Source organism: Desmodus rotundus, chromosome 3 (assembly GCF_022682495.2).
Source record: "Desmodus rotundus isolate HL8 chromosome 3, HLdesRot8A.1, whole genome shotgun sequence".
Classification (NCBI taxonomy): domain Eukaryota; kingdom Metazoa; phylum Chordata; class Mammalia; order Chiroptera; family Phyllostomidae; genus Desmodus; species Desmodus rotundus.
Window position 1 is genome coordinate 49299229 of NC_071389.1, and position 17386 is coordinate 49316614.

Consider the following 17386-nt stretch of genomic DNA (forward strand, 5'->3'; position numbering starts at 1 on the left):
GTTTCTGCAAAGCAGAGATTAGAAATCTCAGAAATCACGCCAAAATATACACAATCAATAATTTTTGCAAATGAAGCTTTTAGAGAAGTTACCTGTGAAGAGGAAAAAACATAAGCCACTCTGAAATCTAAGAGATTTTAGAAATGTTTTTAATTATCATTAACATATAAAACTATGCAAATACTTTTTTATGTATTTTCCATTTTAAATTATTTCAAATACATTTGTACTTAATTTAAATATAATTTAAATTATACTTAAATTATAATTTAAATTATACTTAATTTAAGATATTCATTTCTTTGTTAACTTAGTATTGTTAACTAGCCAAGATCAGAAGTGTTAAAATTATTTTTTATTTATTTTATATTTTTTGTTTAAAATTTTACTAAAACTGAAATTATTAAGTCAGGATTTTTAAAAAAAATGTGTGAAGTATCAGCCTCTTCTGGGACTTAAAAGACTTCTAGTTTTGCTTTAGCATGCCACCAACAAACCATGTGACACACTCTGAAATGTACCTCACTTGTGCGGTATAACGAGTGAGTTTGGAAGGATGCTTTTGGATACAAGAAACAGAATTCTCAGTAAAAGTGACTTTTTAAATAGTAGATACTTTGTTGCCTATAACAGTCTCAAGTTTCATGGTTCCAGGGTTTGTTTGGGTAGCCTAATGATTTTTTCAAAAGCCTGTGCTTTTTCTGTTTTTCCACACTGCTGTCCACAGCATTTTGGCTTTCATCCCTGGACTTGTTACCTCATGGTTGCATAGTGTTCACTGCAACTCCAGACATCACATTCTTATCCATCCATGGGGTGGGGGGCGGGGGGGAACATGTCTCCCTCCCTCGTTTAAATCAAGAAAGAAGTTTTTTCTCTCAGTCTCCCCCAGTAGATTCCTCTTTCTGTTATAGTGGCCAGAACTGAGTCATATGTTCATGTCCCAGCTCCAAAAAACGGTCTGCCTAGTAATTATCCGGCATTTTTAGTTTCTGATGCAGGGCAGGCACTGCTGTCAAGGAAGAAAGGGGAGGAAAATGACAGTTACAGTTGCCTGGGAAGCCAGCCAGGCTACCTTTTCAAAGGCCTTTATCCTCTAATGTTCGAATTCAATGACATGCTAGTCACAGGGTTGCCGAAGCATTATATGTCAGTTAAAGTATTAACAATCCAATGCTAAATCTACATAGAAGTACACGAATTGATATTCAGAAAGCCCAATATGACAAGTGATACATTTTTATAGGATGTATAGGAGGAAACAATGTGCTTGAAACACCTGTGTGCACATGCCTGCATGTTAGAGGCTCTTAGAAAAATAATTCCTGTTTGCTGTTCTCTGCTCAGTTATCTAAAACAGTTTTAAATTATATTTTATTGATTATGTTATTACAGTTGTCCTGACTTAACCCCTTTTGCCCCCCTCCACCCAGCATCCCCTACTCCCTCAGGCAATCCCCCCACCATTGAACATGCCCATGAGTGATGCATATAAGTTCTTTGGCTACTCCATTTCCTATACTGTACTTTACATCCCCATGGCTATTCTGTAACTACCTGTTTGTACTTCTTAACCCCCTCACCTCTTCACCTATTCTCCTCCTCTCCCCTCCCATCTGGCAACCATTGGTAACTAACTTCTTTTCTCTTGTTGCTCTTAAGAGTTTCTCTTTATCTTTAACTTTTGTCCTTTTAATTATGATGTGTCTGAATTTGCATCCATCATAATTGGTACTCCCTGTGCTTCCTGGACTTGCATGTCTATTTCCTTCACCAAATTAAGGAAGTTTTCTTTCACTATTTTTTCAGATAGATTTTCAATTTCTTGCTCTTTCTCTTGTCCTCTGGTACCCCTATGATGTGAATGTTGGACCTCTTGAAGTTGTTGAAGTCCTCACTAAGTTCCTTGAGCATCCTTATAACCAGTATTTTGAACTCTGCATCTGATAGATTGCTATCTCCATTTCATTTAATTCTTTTTTTTGGAGTTTTGATCTGTTCTTTCATTTGAGCCATGTGTCTTTGTCTGCTCATTTTAGCAGCCTCTCTGTTTCTACATGTTAGGTAAAGCTGCTTTGACTCCATGTCTTGGTAGTGTGGCCTAATATAGTAGGTATCCTGTAGGGTCCAGTGGCATATCCTCCCCTATCACCCAAGCTGGGTACTCGAGATGTGCCCTTTGTGTGGGCTGAGTACACCCTCCTCTTGTAGTTGAGCCTTGGCTGATGCTGGCAGATCAATGGGAGGGATTTACCCAGGCCATTCAGCTGCAAGGACTGGCTGTGACCACTGACCACCAATCTCTACCTTCTGTGGAGGGTCAGCGGTGCAGGGGCATGGTGGTGGTGCTCTGACATGGTCTGTAGCTGTCCACTGGGTGCACTGGCCCTGGGGTTTCCCAGGTAGTGCAGGCCAACATCAGCCTCCACCTGCATTTTGCTGGGGGCCATCCTGCCTGAGCTACAAAACAACCTGAGATGGCTGCTAATTGTGCTGGGTTTGGAGTTTCTCAGGCGAAGGCAAGTTGTGATTCTAATGTGGCTGCTACTAGGGCTCACTGAAGTCAGCTGTTGCTTGTTTGAAGGATTTAGGAGCCAACACCAGCCATTTTTATGGAAAACAAGCTTGGGTGGTCCCATAAGTTGATTGAGGCAGAGCCTCTGTGGATCTCCAAGGCAGTCAGACAGTGTTAGCCAGGTTGATGGAGACTCAGATATGGCACCAGCCTACCAGTGCTGTGTGGGGAGTGTTTAGCAAAAGTACAATGGCCTCTGTTCGCCTTGATGCCAGACACTTCAGCTTCTCCCTGTATACCTGGTACCTTTGGTGCTGCTACACCAGTGCTGAAGCTCAGAGGGAATGAGTCTTAGTAGTGAGTCCATGTGTGTGTTCTTTAAAAGGAACTGCTTCGGGCTCCAGAAGTTTCTTCCACTGACTCAATCCCCACAGGTTTTTGCAGCCAGAAGTTGAAGGCACTTGTCTTCCTGGCACTGGAACCCTGGGCTGCGGGGCCTAGCGTAGAGCTGGCACTCCTCACTCCTGAGATATCCCTATGGTTTCTTTAATTCTGTAGTTATCAGACTTCCATTCCACCCGATTTATGACATTCCACAGTGGTGATTGTTCTATATTTTAGTTGTAATTTTGATGTGGTTGTGTGAAGAGGCGAGACATGTCTGCCTATGCTTCCATCTTGACTGGAAGTCCTATAAAAGTTTTAAAATAGCTTAACTCTAAGTATTTTTTCAGTACTATTCAAAATGTCTTCATGTGTGTATAGTATATGTTGCAACATATTCTAGTGAAAATGAGCATCTTCGTAGCTGATTAGGTTTCTCATAACCTTTTGATTGCACTGCTGCCGTGTGAGCTACGAACCTCATTCCCAGCAGTGCAGCTATCACAGAGATAATGGGCATAGTTCCCATTTGCGTGGTACCTTCCCCCCCACAAAGAGCTCAGAAAGCATTACAAGTACAAGTATATCTGGCTGCGTTGTCTTGAGTTAAGAATGCACAATAATTTTTGGCCAGTGGGAAAATTCATGTACAGAGTAAATGAATGGTTGATTCTGGTTATAAACCCAAGAATTCTAGAGAGAGAGAAATGAAATTCAGGCCCCTCTTCAATCTAATTAGACCTTACATTAGAAGGAATTAGTGCAGAATTTGTCTTAGATCCCATTGCTCTTCTTAAGATTCTGTTTTTCACTTCAGTCTGTGTCACTGAACAAGTATGCCTTACTATATAAACTAGAAGTATTCTTGAGAGATTACTTGTGAGATTATTTCTTTATACAGAATCACTTTTATCCTGCTGTGCATTAAATTAGAGATAAGTAATTAGGGGACATTTTTTTCCATAAGACATCACAAGATCAATTTAAACCTTTAAATGTTAAATTTTTAAAAGAAAAAAGTATCCTCAAAGTAAAACTCAAAATATGTGATGAAATATATTTTAAATGTTTATTATAATAATCTAAACACTGTAAAAAGTAACATTTTGAGAAACATTAACATACTTGTCTAAAAAAATTGTCTTTCTAATACTTTTTGACAAATTACTGGCTGTTTAGTTTTGTTACATATCCTTCTGGAAGATTCCAGGAAGCCAGTTCAGCTTTTTGTTGTTATTCTGAGGAAGAAATTGAAGTGATAGGGTGTACATAAAAATCATGGCTATGACATTGATTTAAGGTACAGTAATAATCAAGTGAAATTTTTATATAAAACATTTTGTCATAGAAATTGTTTTATCTGCCATTGGGCACTGGATTTTTAATGTTTCCTGGTGTGTAAAGATGATAAGTTTATGTTTCTTCAACATGAGGTATGACAGCAGTTGCATTTTTAAACAATATCAATTCCTAGGCATTCTAATGTTTAGTACCTGTGCTATAAAGAACAATTGGCTTCACCCTGGCTGGTGTGGCTCAGTGGAATGAGTGACCAAAAAGGATGCTGTGGACCAAAAGGATGCTCGTTCGGTTCCTGGTCAGGGCACACACCTAGGTTGCAGGCTGGATCCCTGGTTGTGGGCATGCGAGAGGCAACCAATCAGTGTATCTCTCGCACATTGATGTTTCTCTGCCTCTCTTTCTCCCTCCAATCCCTCTAAAAATAAATAAAAATATTTTAAAAACAGAACAATTTTTTCAAAAATTATAGTATGAGGTTCACTTAGTCAGAGATTATTAACAAGGAAAGAACATGATAGTATGGTAAAATTGACAGGTCTAAATTATAAAATGTAAATGTTCATTAAACAGAGGACACAAATTAAGCAAAGTGGAAAGGTAGTGACTGTATTCTTTAACTTTCACTAGGAGAGGTATCAGGCTATAACAGCAGAAAGGAGTTTTCCTATCCTTGTGCCATGTATAGTCACTAATTCGAGAGAGTATTTGAGCACATTTAAAAGGCAAGTTAAAAGCTGGAATGCATGAGCCCATAATGCATAAGCTCATGCCCAACATTTGCAGAATCCTGTGAGAGTCAGCAAACCCAAGTCACTGCAGTGGGAATTTATGAGCGAACAACACTCCTGCCAACTCTGTGTGGCTTCAGAGGTAATTGTGTATTTAAATACATAAAACCTCTTACTTTCATAAAAAGACAATCATAGATTATATAACTTTATCAAAGTGACAGATGAACCTAGATATAGCATTATTTTCCATCTTTGTTCCAACTGGAATCTTTTTTCAGATTTGTAATTGGATAAATGTTATAAAGTAATAGCATGCTAGTAAGGACTTAATATTCATAAATGCACTCAAATGACAGTATTTGAAAAATGTCCCTGGATTCCAGTAGCATATACCCTAAAAATGAGAACTTCAAATAGTGTATAAATAGTTATCTCATGGCAATTCCCTAATAATAAGTATCCTCAGATAATCCTTAATTTATCTGTCATATCTATACTCAAGGATTTGAAAACATAAAGATTCCTAGGGGCCAATCTTATATCTTAACCCATAAAGTCATCTGGATGTAAGATTTTAAGGTCTTATGTGACCAGAGGTTGGGAAACTATGGCTTGTGGTCCAAATCTGGCATGTCTTTTTTTGTAAAGAAAGCTTTATTGGGTCACAGCCATGATTGTTTGTTAGCATATCATCATGCCTACTTTTGTGCTACAATGGCAGAACTGAGTAATTGAGACAGAGATCACCTGGACAGCAGAACCTGAAACACTTTCTATCTGGCTTTTTACAGTAAAAGTTTGCTGAGTCCCCTTATATAGTACGTGGTAGAGCGCATACTTTCCATAAAAACATTCAGATTTAATTGGTGATTAAGCCAAACAAATCAGGCCAGATTTAGAGGGAGGCTATTCTGTGTCAGCTCTGTCACTAAGTTTCTGTGGGTGACCTGGAGCAAGTCACCAATTCTCCTCTCCCTAGGAAATGAGCATGTTCCTTTACTGAGGCTGCAGTGAAGAAAGCCAAAGAGCAAAATCCAATGTGGCCTTTAAGGGGAATGTAAAAGTCAGGCCAGGGTGTGGCGCCCAAAGCAGTCAAAAACACAAGGAGAGCCTGAAGTGGATATTGGGAGCTGAGGTGACCTGAAATTCTAATAGGTCAGAATTTCAAGCAAACAAATGAGTATGATTTGATGAGATTTAAATATCCTTAATAAGATCCTTAAATATACCTAGGCCTGTGTTTTCATGACTTAAGTGTGTAGGTAATTTCACAGACTGGAACGAACAAGAACTCCATATTTAATCATCTTCAAAAAAAGTTTTTCAATGTGTGGTCTTGGTCTAAGATATGTACGATAGGAAAGATAAGAAAATGTTCATGGCCCTATAAACAGGAAGCTGTCTGAGCTATTTCCATGTGCTAGAGCATCACAATGAACATTTCTATATTTTATCTGAGAAGTCACGCCAGTAAGAAATCTAACCTTTTTTCAGCAAGCTTTGCCAAAATGTACTGGACATCTGAATTTCTATTAAAATCAAACACCACCTATAAGTCCTTAGAAGAACTTAGGAAACTCGGCCTTAGACAATTTCGTAAGTTATTTTCAACTCTGAAAGCCTTCCCTAAGTATTCTAATAGCTAATTTAGAGCACTTACTCTGTGTCAGGCACCATTTATGTGCTTTACCTACACTGCTGTATTAATCCCAACTATCCTACAATGTAGGGATTCTTTTTAGCATCCCCATATTCCATAGGAGAAAACTAAGGCAAAAAGGTGTCCTTTAATTTGTTCGAAGTCAACAGCTAGTGGATGGTAGAATAAGGATTTAGACCCAGGTAGTCTGAATCCAGACTCCACATCCTTAACCACTCTGCATCTATAGTTTTCTTGCTATATTTCAGACATTCAGAGAAATAAAAAATATCCCTAAACATTTCACTGAATATTTCTTTATTATTTGAATTTTTAAAAGGCATGGAATTGGAACTATCAGAAAGTCAACTGAACATAAGATTTAAGTATCCAGAAACTGGTGAACCTCAGACTATCTGCCGTTATTTGTCATGCATATTCCACAATACCTGAGCTCATGTATGTTCATTACAGTGTTCCTTAAGACAGGCCTATCAGGACACCTCCTTGGCAACTTTTAACTAATTGTAGATGGCTGATAGAAATTGGGTGGTGCATCTTTGTAAATATTCTAGAATCAAGCCTCTCTCTGGTAAAGAATCACCCATTCATGCCTGTATGAATGTCTTCGTTAAACACAGACTGAGAAGCTACCGATGCTGCGGATAAGATTGGCAAGTTACTGGCTCTCATGGCGCTTAAATCGAGCAGGGGAAAGTGATTAGCTAACAAAAAACATATGACTTTTCCCGTGGTAAGTGTTAAGAAGAAAATGAAACAGGATTAAAAATATACAAAGTGAAGGCAGCATAGGGACTTTTGTTCTGGGTAATGAGGACAGACAATCTGAGGAGGAAACAGGAGTTGGGATGAGGATAAGGTACCAGCTCTGAAATTCATAGGGGAACGTGAGAGGCAGGAGAGACAGCAATGTTAACAGTAACGAGCATAGAAATTTAATACATTTCTACAATTTTACATATATAATATGACGATGGGTTGGTAAGCTTCATTCGATACAACAAATTTTATTAGAATTTCCATTAGATAACTAGGTAAACTCACAACTCAGTGAGATATTGGGTTCAGCTAGACAGAGATCAAATTTTCAGTATTACTGACTGAGAATGTGGCCCAAGCTTGTGACCAAGTCTTAATATTTGCTCACTGACCTTTGAGGTGAACGTGTCTTCAAGGCTGGTCATTTGTGAGGGGAAATCACACCAGCTGGCTCCCTCTGGGGACAGAAACATAGGACCCAAACTCACACGTGCTTATTGTGAGGAAGAAGGTGCAAAGTCAAATGAGTACCTCTCTCCAGCATGCTGGCCTGAATTACATAAGGAGAGGCCACATGGGGACCCACCTAGTATAGAAAGGAAGCAAACAAATGGAGATAAGAAATTCACCCTCCTCTTTATCAGTAATCACCCCGACCCAGGGCACACTCGAAAATATCTGGCGACATTGCAGTTGTGCAAACTGGGAAGGTGGGTAGAGGCCTTGATGCTGCTAACTTCCCTAGCTCCGCCCTACGGTGCACAAGATCACCGCATCCCAGAGGGCCCCTCATCCAGCCATGAGGACAGGACCATGGGGTTTCCTGCAACCAACTCTAACGAGAATTTTTAGAGTGACTGTGGGCCCAAATCCTTTATTTCCTTTGAGAGTACATGTTCACATTGTACTCTTTTACCATTTTTATTGTTTCTTTTTATATGTGTAAACATATGATTCATAGAGCAAGGTTCTGCAAAACACAGCTGAAATGTCACCTTTCCTTGAAGTTTTTCCTAATTATTTGACTGCTATGTGTTCCTTTTTTTGAGATCCTACAGCAATCTATACATACTTTTATCCTAGCACTTATCACCCTGTGAAGTATTTATTCATTTAAAGGTCATTCCCACATAGAAAATTAGCCTTTCAGAGTACAGACTGTGTGGGATATGGTCAACACCCTACAAAGCTCACAATAATCCCCTACACTAAAGAAATAACCAGTCAAAATGTCAATAGTTCCAAGGTTGGGGAACCCTGAGTCCCAGAAATCTTTGGAAGTCCTGTTTCCACATGGTAACTGAGGAAAACACAAACTGAGAGAGTGAATGAATGCTCAAAAAGGACACTACTGTCATAGAAATGCTATGGGTTCTATTTTATTCTTCTGACAAAGCTTAACTAATGTGTCCTGATAAAATTAAAAATCTATTACATATGTTCATCTGAAAGGAACATTTTTTTTTGGACAATTTGACAGAGTGACTATGGATTGGCAACTAGCACATAAACAAAAACAGCAAAGGCTGTGTTACAGACCGGCTAAGGTGCCTCTAACCTTTGGCAGCAACTGTTGCCCAAGGTTTTGCACTTGTTCAAAGCATACAAGCCAAAATATTTAGGAGACAGTGAGTACAACTGTTTGTTTATAAGAGAAGTTCATTTAAGAATGTAGAAAATGACAAGATTGATGATGCTATTGTGTCTATATTATGGAGTTTTATATTTTTAAAGATTTTATGTATTTATTTTTAAAGAGAGGGGAAGGGAGGGAGAGAAACATCAATGTGTGAGAGAAACATCGATTGGTTGCCTCTCCCATGAGCCCCAACCGGGAACCAGCCTGCAATGCAGGCATAACCTTTTCTGCTTTGCAGGACGGCACCCAGCCAACTGAGCCTCACCTGTCAGGGCTTTCTGTGGAGGTTTAGAATGCCTTGCTAGGAATTGGGTTCCCCATTGGTTCCCAGACCTGTGGTGACTCTTAAAAAACATAGTTGTTGGGGCTTGAACCTATAGCTCCTACTGGTGTAAATGTTTAAGAAGCTTGCCGGATTTTTATTAAACAGCTAACCCTGTATTCCAACTAGACTGGCATTTGGGAATGTGGTAAACTACTAAAGGTTGTCAGGTGACATTTTACATGCATTAACTGTAATTTGCAGCTTAATTCTTGCTGAAAAAATGCCCCCATTTTTGTACACTGTACAACCAGGTAAATCTAATGGGGGTGGGGTGAAATGTCTTCTGGAGTAATGTGTCATTCATTGCCTTACAATAGTATTTTTTTCCATCTGTTATAGGTCAATGCACAAACTGGCCCAGCTGGAAAGACTTGACCTAGGCAATAATGAATTCAGTGAGCTGGTAAGCAAATGCATTTTCTAAACCTGATAAATACACCCCAGAGGATTTTTTTTTTGCTCTGTCTTTGTAGCCCCAGGTATTTAATCAACAAGTACACATTTGCATTTGCTAAATATAAAAACAAAATAAAATCTGGCGATAAAAGTAATTGTTTGGCTCAATAGTAAGCCCCAGAGAACTGGATAATACTAGGATTCACCAAGTAAAGGGGGCGTAAGCAGATGCAAATTGACAGTTTTGAGCACCAACTATGTGGCAGACACCGTGTTCGGTGTGTTACAAATGTTACCACATTTCGTCCTGCTTTGACATGTTGTCATGTAAACTTTACGGAAATTACCTCAGAGTGGTCACCAACTTAAATGCTTTATTGTGCTTGAACGGGAATTAATCCAAGATTTAGCTCAAAGTCTTGGGCTAAATCTATACCTTGAAGACTTTCCACCTTGGAGGTTTCTTAGTAGAGAGGAGAAGTCAATGGTCTTCAATGTCTAATTGTACTGAAAATGTCTTTCTGGTGAACACATATTACCACCTCACTGCCATCAAAATTGACGGAATTCTGACTGCTCCCTTCAGGCTCGTCTTCTTTCAAATTTGCCTGAAGAGCATGGTACATGCTTCCATTTGTTTGTGTCTTCCTTAATTTCTTTCTTCAGTGTTGTGTAGTTTTCTGAGTACAGGTCTTTTACCTCCTTGGTTAGGTTTATTCCTAGGTACTTTATTTTTCTTGTTGCTATATCGAATGGGATTTTTTTCCTGATTTCTGTTTCAGCAGTTTCATTGTTGGTATACAGGAATGCCTTTGATTTCTTAGTATTGACTTTGTATCCAGCTGTTTTGCCAAATTCATTTATTAGGTCAAGTAGTTTTTTGGTTGGAGAGGTTGCAGAGAAAAGGGAACCCTAGTGCACTGTTGGTGGGAATGCAGACTGGTGAGGCCACTGTGGAAAACAGTATGGAATTTCCTCAGAAAACTAAAAATGAAACTGCCCTTTGAGCCAGCAATTACGCTGCTGGGATTATACCCTAAGAACCCTTAAACAACCATCCAAAAGAACCTATTCACCCCAATGTTCATAGCAGCACAATTTACAACAGCCAAGTACTGGAAGCAACCTAAGTACCCATCAGCAAATGAGTGGATCAAAAAACTATGGTACATTTAAACAATGGAATTCTACGCAGCAGAGAGAAAGAAGGCTTATACCCTTTGCAATGGCATGGATGGAACTGGAGAGCATTATGCTAACTGAAATAAGCCAGGCGGTGAGGGACAAATACCATATGATCTCACCTTTAACTGGAACATAATCAACAAAAGAAAAAAGCAAACAAAATATAACCTGAGACATTGAAATTAAGAACATTGTAACAATAGCCACAGGGGAGTGGGGAGGGGATTGTGGGGAGAGGGGTCTACAGGAGCTACTATAAAGGACACAAAGACAAAATCAAGAGGGAGGGTAGAGGTGGGGGAGGGAGGTGGGACTGGCTGGGGTGGGGTGGAGGGATGGGGAGAAAATGCAGACAATTGTAACTGAATAAAAATAAATTAATTAATTTAAAAATAAAGAGAAAAACAAATTTGCCTGAAGACTAAAATCTCAAACGCAAATTAGAAAGTGCATACCCCTTTACAAGCATATCTAGCTTTCTTTACTTAGAAGTCTTCCACTTGAACATCTTCAAATTTCAAAAATCCAATTCATCTAAAATGTATTTTATCTATTTTTTAAATTAAAGCATTTAAGTAATCAGCTTTTCTGTTTTAGCTCTGTTGCTAGCAATGTGACCGTGTGTAAATTGCACAACCTCTCTACACCTCCTTTTCCTCTTATGTGAAATGGAGGTTAGAGCAGTTCCTCCCTTAGAGGGCTTGTGTGAGAATAAATGAGATAATGCAGGTACAGCCCTGGAAAAAGTGATTCCCAATAAATGCCCGTGTACAGGGTGATGGTGTAATTTACACTGCATCTTGAGTATGCAAAGAAATTAACTTCTTCTACTTTGATCATAACCAATCTGGTCGTTATCCCACCCTCTATTAGCTGTTTAGTGAAGGTAAAAACTGACTTTTATTTTTCTGTGATTAAAAGTTTAATCTTCTTCAAAAACTAACATGGTCCCTTTAGGGTGTGCTTGCCTTCCTTGCATGAAGGTTCTGTCTCTCATGGGTCCTCTCACCTCCCCTGCTTCTCTCCTTATGATGGAATTTGTGAAAGAGCAAAGGAGACTACGGGTCTTTCTGACCTGAGAACAAGGGACTCCCTGGTCTCAGGCTCCTTTTCAGAAGCTCACTGGCAGCATCTGCTGGTTCCTGGGCTGCTGTCTGCAGCTGGTCCAGCCTCCTGTGTTAAATCTGCAGTGTAAAGCTGTTGTCAGTTTGGGGGCTCATGAAATATTCTCTGGGAGCATTGGCCATCTCCCTCTTGCTGGCATTGCTCTCATTGGCTGTAGATACATGAGTCTCTGCCCTCGCCTCCTCCCAGCACCAGGTTTGGCACTCCATCCCCTGCTTTCTGTTGCAAAGGTTCTTCACCAACCATAACCCCTACGGTGACACCATAACCAGTACACATAGGCTGTAAGTGTCTACAGGATGTGCAAAATGAGAGAAGCCAAGTACAAACAATGTTCAGAGCCTGCCTCTCTATCACACTACCAAGTTTGGCCTGCTTTGTATGCACCCAGCGTTGTGATAGGGCAGCCTGCAAGGTGGCCTCAACCCAGTATATAGTCTAATGCACCCCTGGCATTTTTAAAAGTAGATAAATATTAATAAAGGGAGAGAGATTAGTAAGGATGGTAAATAACAGATGGTGGCAAAACTAGTTAATGCTGATAGTTTTAAAATTAGTTGTTAAACTGTCTATGCTTCTGTGAAGAGATGTAGCTAAAAAACATACAGTGGATTAAGACAACTGAGGCTTGACTCAACTCCATCTCTGGCTAGCTGGGTACCTTTGGGTTTGTAGCTCAATCTCTATCCTCAGCATCTTCTTTAGTAAAATAATGGTATCAATCTCACCTACTCCATAGGCTTTTTGAGAGGCTTTTATGCAGCAGACTCAATAATAAACATTTAATACACAGGGTCCAGCCCAAATAACACCCCTTTTTTATTACAAAATCTTTTATTACAAAATTATAAACAAGTAATTCTGTAATATAACAATATCACACTCAAGCATACCATATGACATTTTAGGTGAAATATTTAAATTAAATCTATAAATTATTACACCCATATTACTACCCTACCAACCACACTCAGTAGGCGTTACTTCTTCTGGACCCTGTATGTTTCAATTAATTTTGATTCTGTCAGGTATATATATCATTTTGCAAACTTTTCATTTGGATAGTTTGTGAATCATTATTTTACTATAAATATTTGGATCAACAAAAATGAATAGGGTGTATTCATTTTTTGAAAATAGACTTACTGGAAATAAAGTTACAATGCATATATTTTAACTTATGCTATACAGTATCTAAGAAATCATCTGAGCAGGAACCTTTTTTTATTTTTGAGCTCTCAATATTCCATACTAGTCACAAAATAGTCTCTTTTTAATTTTTTCTCATTTACCCTAGAACACTTTATTTGATAATACACAGTTATTTGGGGTGGTAGGGGGAGCACAATTATAGAACTTTACATTTCTAATGTTACTCACTTTTAATCAAATGTCTGGCTTCTGTTCGTCATATGTATGGGACTAGCTATTGTTTCTCTGACAATACAACCTTTAATGAGAAAATAAGAGAATTTGCTCTGATAAGAGGCCTCTAGAAATAATGTCATATGGAGGAAATAGAATTAAATTCTGTTCTGCAGCTAGGTATTGATGCCTAGGAGATTACTGTTGGATGATTCATTTTGTGTGACATGGTAAAGAGGCAGATGTGGAGAGAAGATGACAATAAGTTAATTTTTTTTAAATCTTAGAATATGAAAACCTAATAAAAAGAACAAAAATGTGTTGCTTTAGAATCAATATAAATACCCCAAATGAGATTTGAAGTTGAAATATCTATTTAAGGATGCCTTTGTTATAATGAAAAATTCTAAACAGGAGGCATTATCTTATGTTTCTAACATGAGTAACCACCAGAAAATACTGGGAAAAGTTCTGGGAACATAACAGATTCTTCAAGGTTTTTTTTAATTGTTTCTTTTACTTCTTACTTTTATCAATATAAATTAAAAATGTTTATTTTTCAAAATTTAGAAAGTTAAAAGAAGCGTAAAATAATAGTAAAAGTCATCCACAATCTCATCTCCTTATGTAATCATTATTAATATTTTCTGGTATATTCTTCCTGCCCTTCCTCCTCCTCATTTTCTTTTTATGATATCAAATGTGTATTATTTGGAGCCAGGTCAGAGATGCTACACTATTAGGTTGATTTGTGCAGTTAAATAACATTAGTCCTTAAAAATCATCTGTGTACTCTGGGTAGACAGCCTTCTACTGTCACCTAAAGACCTGGAATTCCCAAAGTCACAGAATGGTCAGGGCCCCTAAAACAGATTCAGTCATTGTCCCAGGGCCCAGAGCCCTGTGGGAAGTATTTATTTCTGATATATACAGATCTATCCAGTGCACTAAGGGTCCCTATGGGTCCCGAACAGTGGAAGAAAAAGCAGAGTGCCAAAATGGAGCCTGGAAATGGAGCCGATTGAGCAGCAGAGCCTGGAGGATAAGGGGATCAATAGGTGAACCCAGAAACAGTCTGAGGCCCTACTGACTAACTATCCCTCTACCTTAGCCCCACCTTCCAGCTCCCAGCATCTCTCCTCCCCTCCCTGCACTGGAAAGGAGAGGGTCATGGCATGCAGGAAAGTGTCACGTAGAACCCTCAACAGCAGTGCCATGGGACCTTCATCAAAAGAGTCAGTTGGGAGAAGCAAAATAAGAAAGTTTTCTGCAAGCTAGAAAACGAGAAGATCTAAGTCCAGGGCAATGAATAATAGACTGCAATGTGGACTGTGTGCAGCTTAGGGTTCCACCATCTACGAGAATGTGGACAACGACGTACTGACAGCGGCAGTAGACAGTGGGAGAGGAAGACAGGGAGTGCAGGGGTCAAGGGAGGAGCGTCTCCTCGTTCCCTTGTCTCCTCCACCTCCCCTCCCCACCACAAAGGGACTCCTGAAAAAAATTACTGCAGAGTAAGTTCCCGGGACAGGTCAGACTTCTTGATCTCCTGCAAGGGAAGTCAGAGAAATGAAATTTGAAATTTCACTGTAGCGCCGGCATAATACATACCAGTTATATGCTTTTATAGAGATGTTCCCATTTGCCAAATTAAAATTACAGTGTGAATTCTATTTTATATTAATGTATGATTATCAAAGTCAAATAATTAGATTCTTTATAAGCATTATTCATTGTAATCTTTCTCCACAGCTGAATTAGAAAGGTTGTCAAATAATCACCCCAAAATAAATAGTGAATTAAAACTCAAACTTATGAGAAAATAATGAAATCAAAGAGGCTTGAAATTATATTATATAAAATTTGATACATGTAAAATAATATACTTAATGCATAATTAAGTTACAAAACAATAAAATGTATCCCTCTGAACATCTTATTGTTATGAACATCACCCATCCTATGCAGCTACCTGTATGCTCTGACTTAATTTTGCCCCATTCCCAGAGGTGACAACAATCCTGAATTTTGTTTAACCTTCCCTATATTTATATGCATCTCTAAATATTATATTATTTCACTTTGCTTGTTCATAAACTTTGTACAATATGGCTATACTACAACTTATTTACCTTTTATTTTCTTCATGGATAATAATTTTTGTCTAGTTATTGTTTATTACATTGTTGCTATGAATATTCCTATAAGGGCACATTTGTAAGAGTTTATCTAAGGCATGTATAGAAGTAGAATTTTCTGGTCATAAATTTTACACATATGCAACTTCAAAAATAAAGCTTTTCCCCCCACCCCCCAAAAAATAGTTGCACTCATTTGCCAGCGGTGTGTAAGAGTTCTCAAGCTGCACATCTGCACCCACACTTGATGTTGTCGGACTTCTTGCCTGTGCCAATATAATGGCTGGATAGTAGCACCTTATTATGATCTTAATTTGCCTACCTCTGATTTCTAATGAGATTCATGATATTCCATATGTTTGGGGCAAATTGAATTTCCTCTCCTGTGAAAGGAGAGGAAATTTCCTCTCCTGTGAAAGGAGAGGAAATTCAAAGGAGAGGAAATACCTGTTTATGTATTTTTGCACGTTTTTCTATCGGTTTATTTTTCCCACAGATTCACAGGGATCTTTTATATATTCTAGACACTAATCTTTTGTTGGTTATAGGTACCATGGATGTTTTTTCCCAGTCTCTGCACTCTTTGTACTTTCTTCATGTTGTATTTTGACAACTAGAAGTTCTTAACTGAAATATAAAATATGTACTTTTAAAATATCTAGCATATTTTTTGTAAAAATACAAAGTAAAATACAACCAGAGACATTGAAATAAAGAACAATCTGACAGTAACCAGAGGGGAGAGGGGAGAGGATAATGGGGGATAACGGAGAAAGGGCCATCAAGGAACATGTATGAAGGACACATGGACAAAGCCAAAGGGGGTGGGTTTGAGAGCAGGAGGCAGGGATGGGTGGGGCTGTGGGGGGAGCATGGGAGTGGTGACAATGGAGACCATTATACTTGAACAACAATTTTTAAAAAGAAGTTTTTGCCTCCCCAAAGTCAAACAGATCTTTTCATATGTTTTCTTCTAGATGTTTGAAGGTTTCATTATTCATCATCAACTTTATACCTATCTGGACTTAATTATTTTACATTGCATATATTATATTTTCCTTAACATATTCTCAATGTTATAAGCAACACTCATTAAGCACTACTTCCTTTTCACCTGAATATGAGTGTCACCTCTTAACATAGGATTTTCATATATTCAGAGGTTACTTTTTTCATTGGTCAGTTTACTATCTAGGTAACAAAACTACAGTCTTAATTATCAAAAACAATTCATTTTTGATATCTGACAGGATAAGTCTCCCCAACTTAGACACCTGGACATTTATTTTTTATATGTATTTTAGAATTAGTTTAGTAAGTTCTTCAAAAATAAAAAATGTTCTTGTAATTTGATTAGAAATGCATTGATACTATAAGATCATATAAATCAATTTTGATTGATTGAAAATGGAAAAAAATATTTTTAAGATACTGATTTGCATTAGATATCCACATGACATATATTTAATACCTTTCACCTAAGTTTTACAATTTCCTTCAAAAAAGTTTTACTTATTTTTAGTTAGTTTATCTGTAAGTACCTATATTTTTGTTGTATTATCAATGTACTTTTTCAAAAGTTATAGTCTCCAACTGTTTTGTTGCAGGTACACAGTAGTCCATTTGATTTTTTTTGTTACGTATATCCAACTACCTACTCAAGTCTCTTAGTAATATGAATAAGTAGCCTATAAATTCTTTAGAGAATTTTCTGTGTAGTGAATCAAATAGTCTATGAATAATTGAACAGAAGCAATGTTATTGTCTGATTCCTGATTTTAATGGAAATACATTCATGTTTTGTTATTAAGATTATTTTTTACTATTAGTTTGAATAGATACCCTTTATTAGGTTCAGAATA

General features: G+C 37.9%; 1 protein-coding gene across 2 annotated transcripts in view; it reads left to right on the forward strand.

The window, feature by feature from the left end:
• LRRC7 (leucine rich repeat containing 7) overlaps nucleotides 1-17386 on the forward strand; it is a 483504-nt gene that overhangs the window by 295494 nt on the left and 170624 nt on the right. For both annotated transcript variants that reach the window (XM_024565449.3, XM_024565450.3), the window contains exon 7: nucleotides 9655-9718. In XM_024565449.3, coding sequence (XP_024421217.3) covers nucleotides 9655-9718 — 64 coding nt within the window. The remainder of the gene's footprint in view (nucleotides 1-9654; nucleotides 9719-17386) is intronic.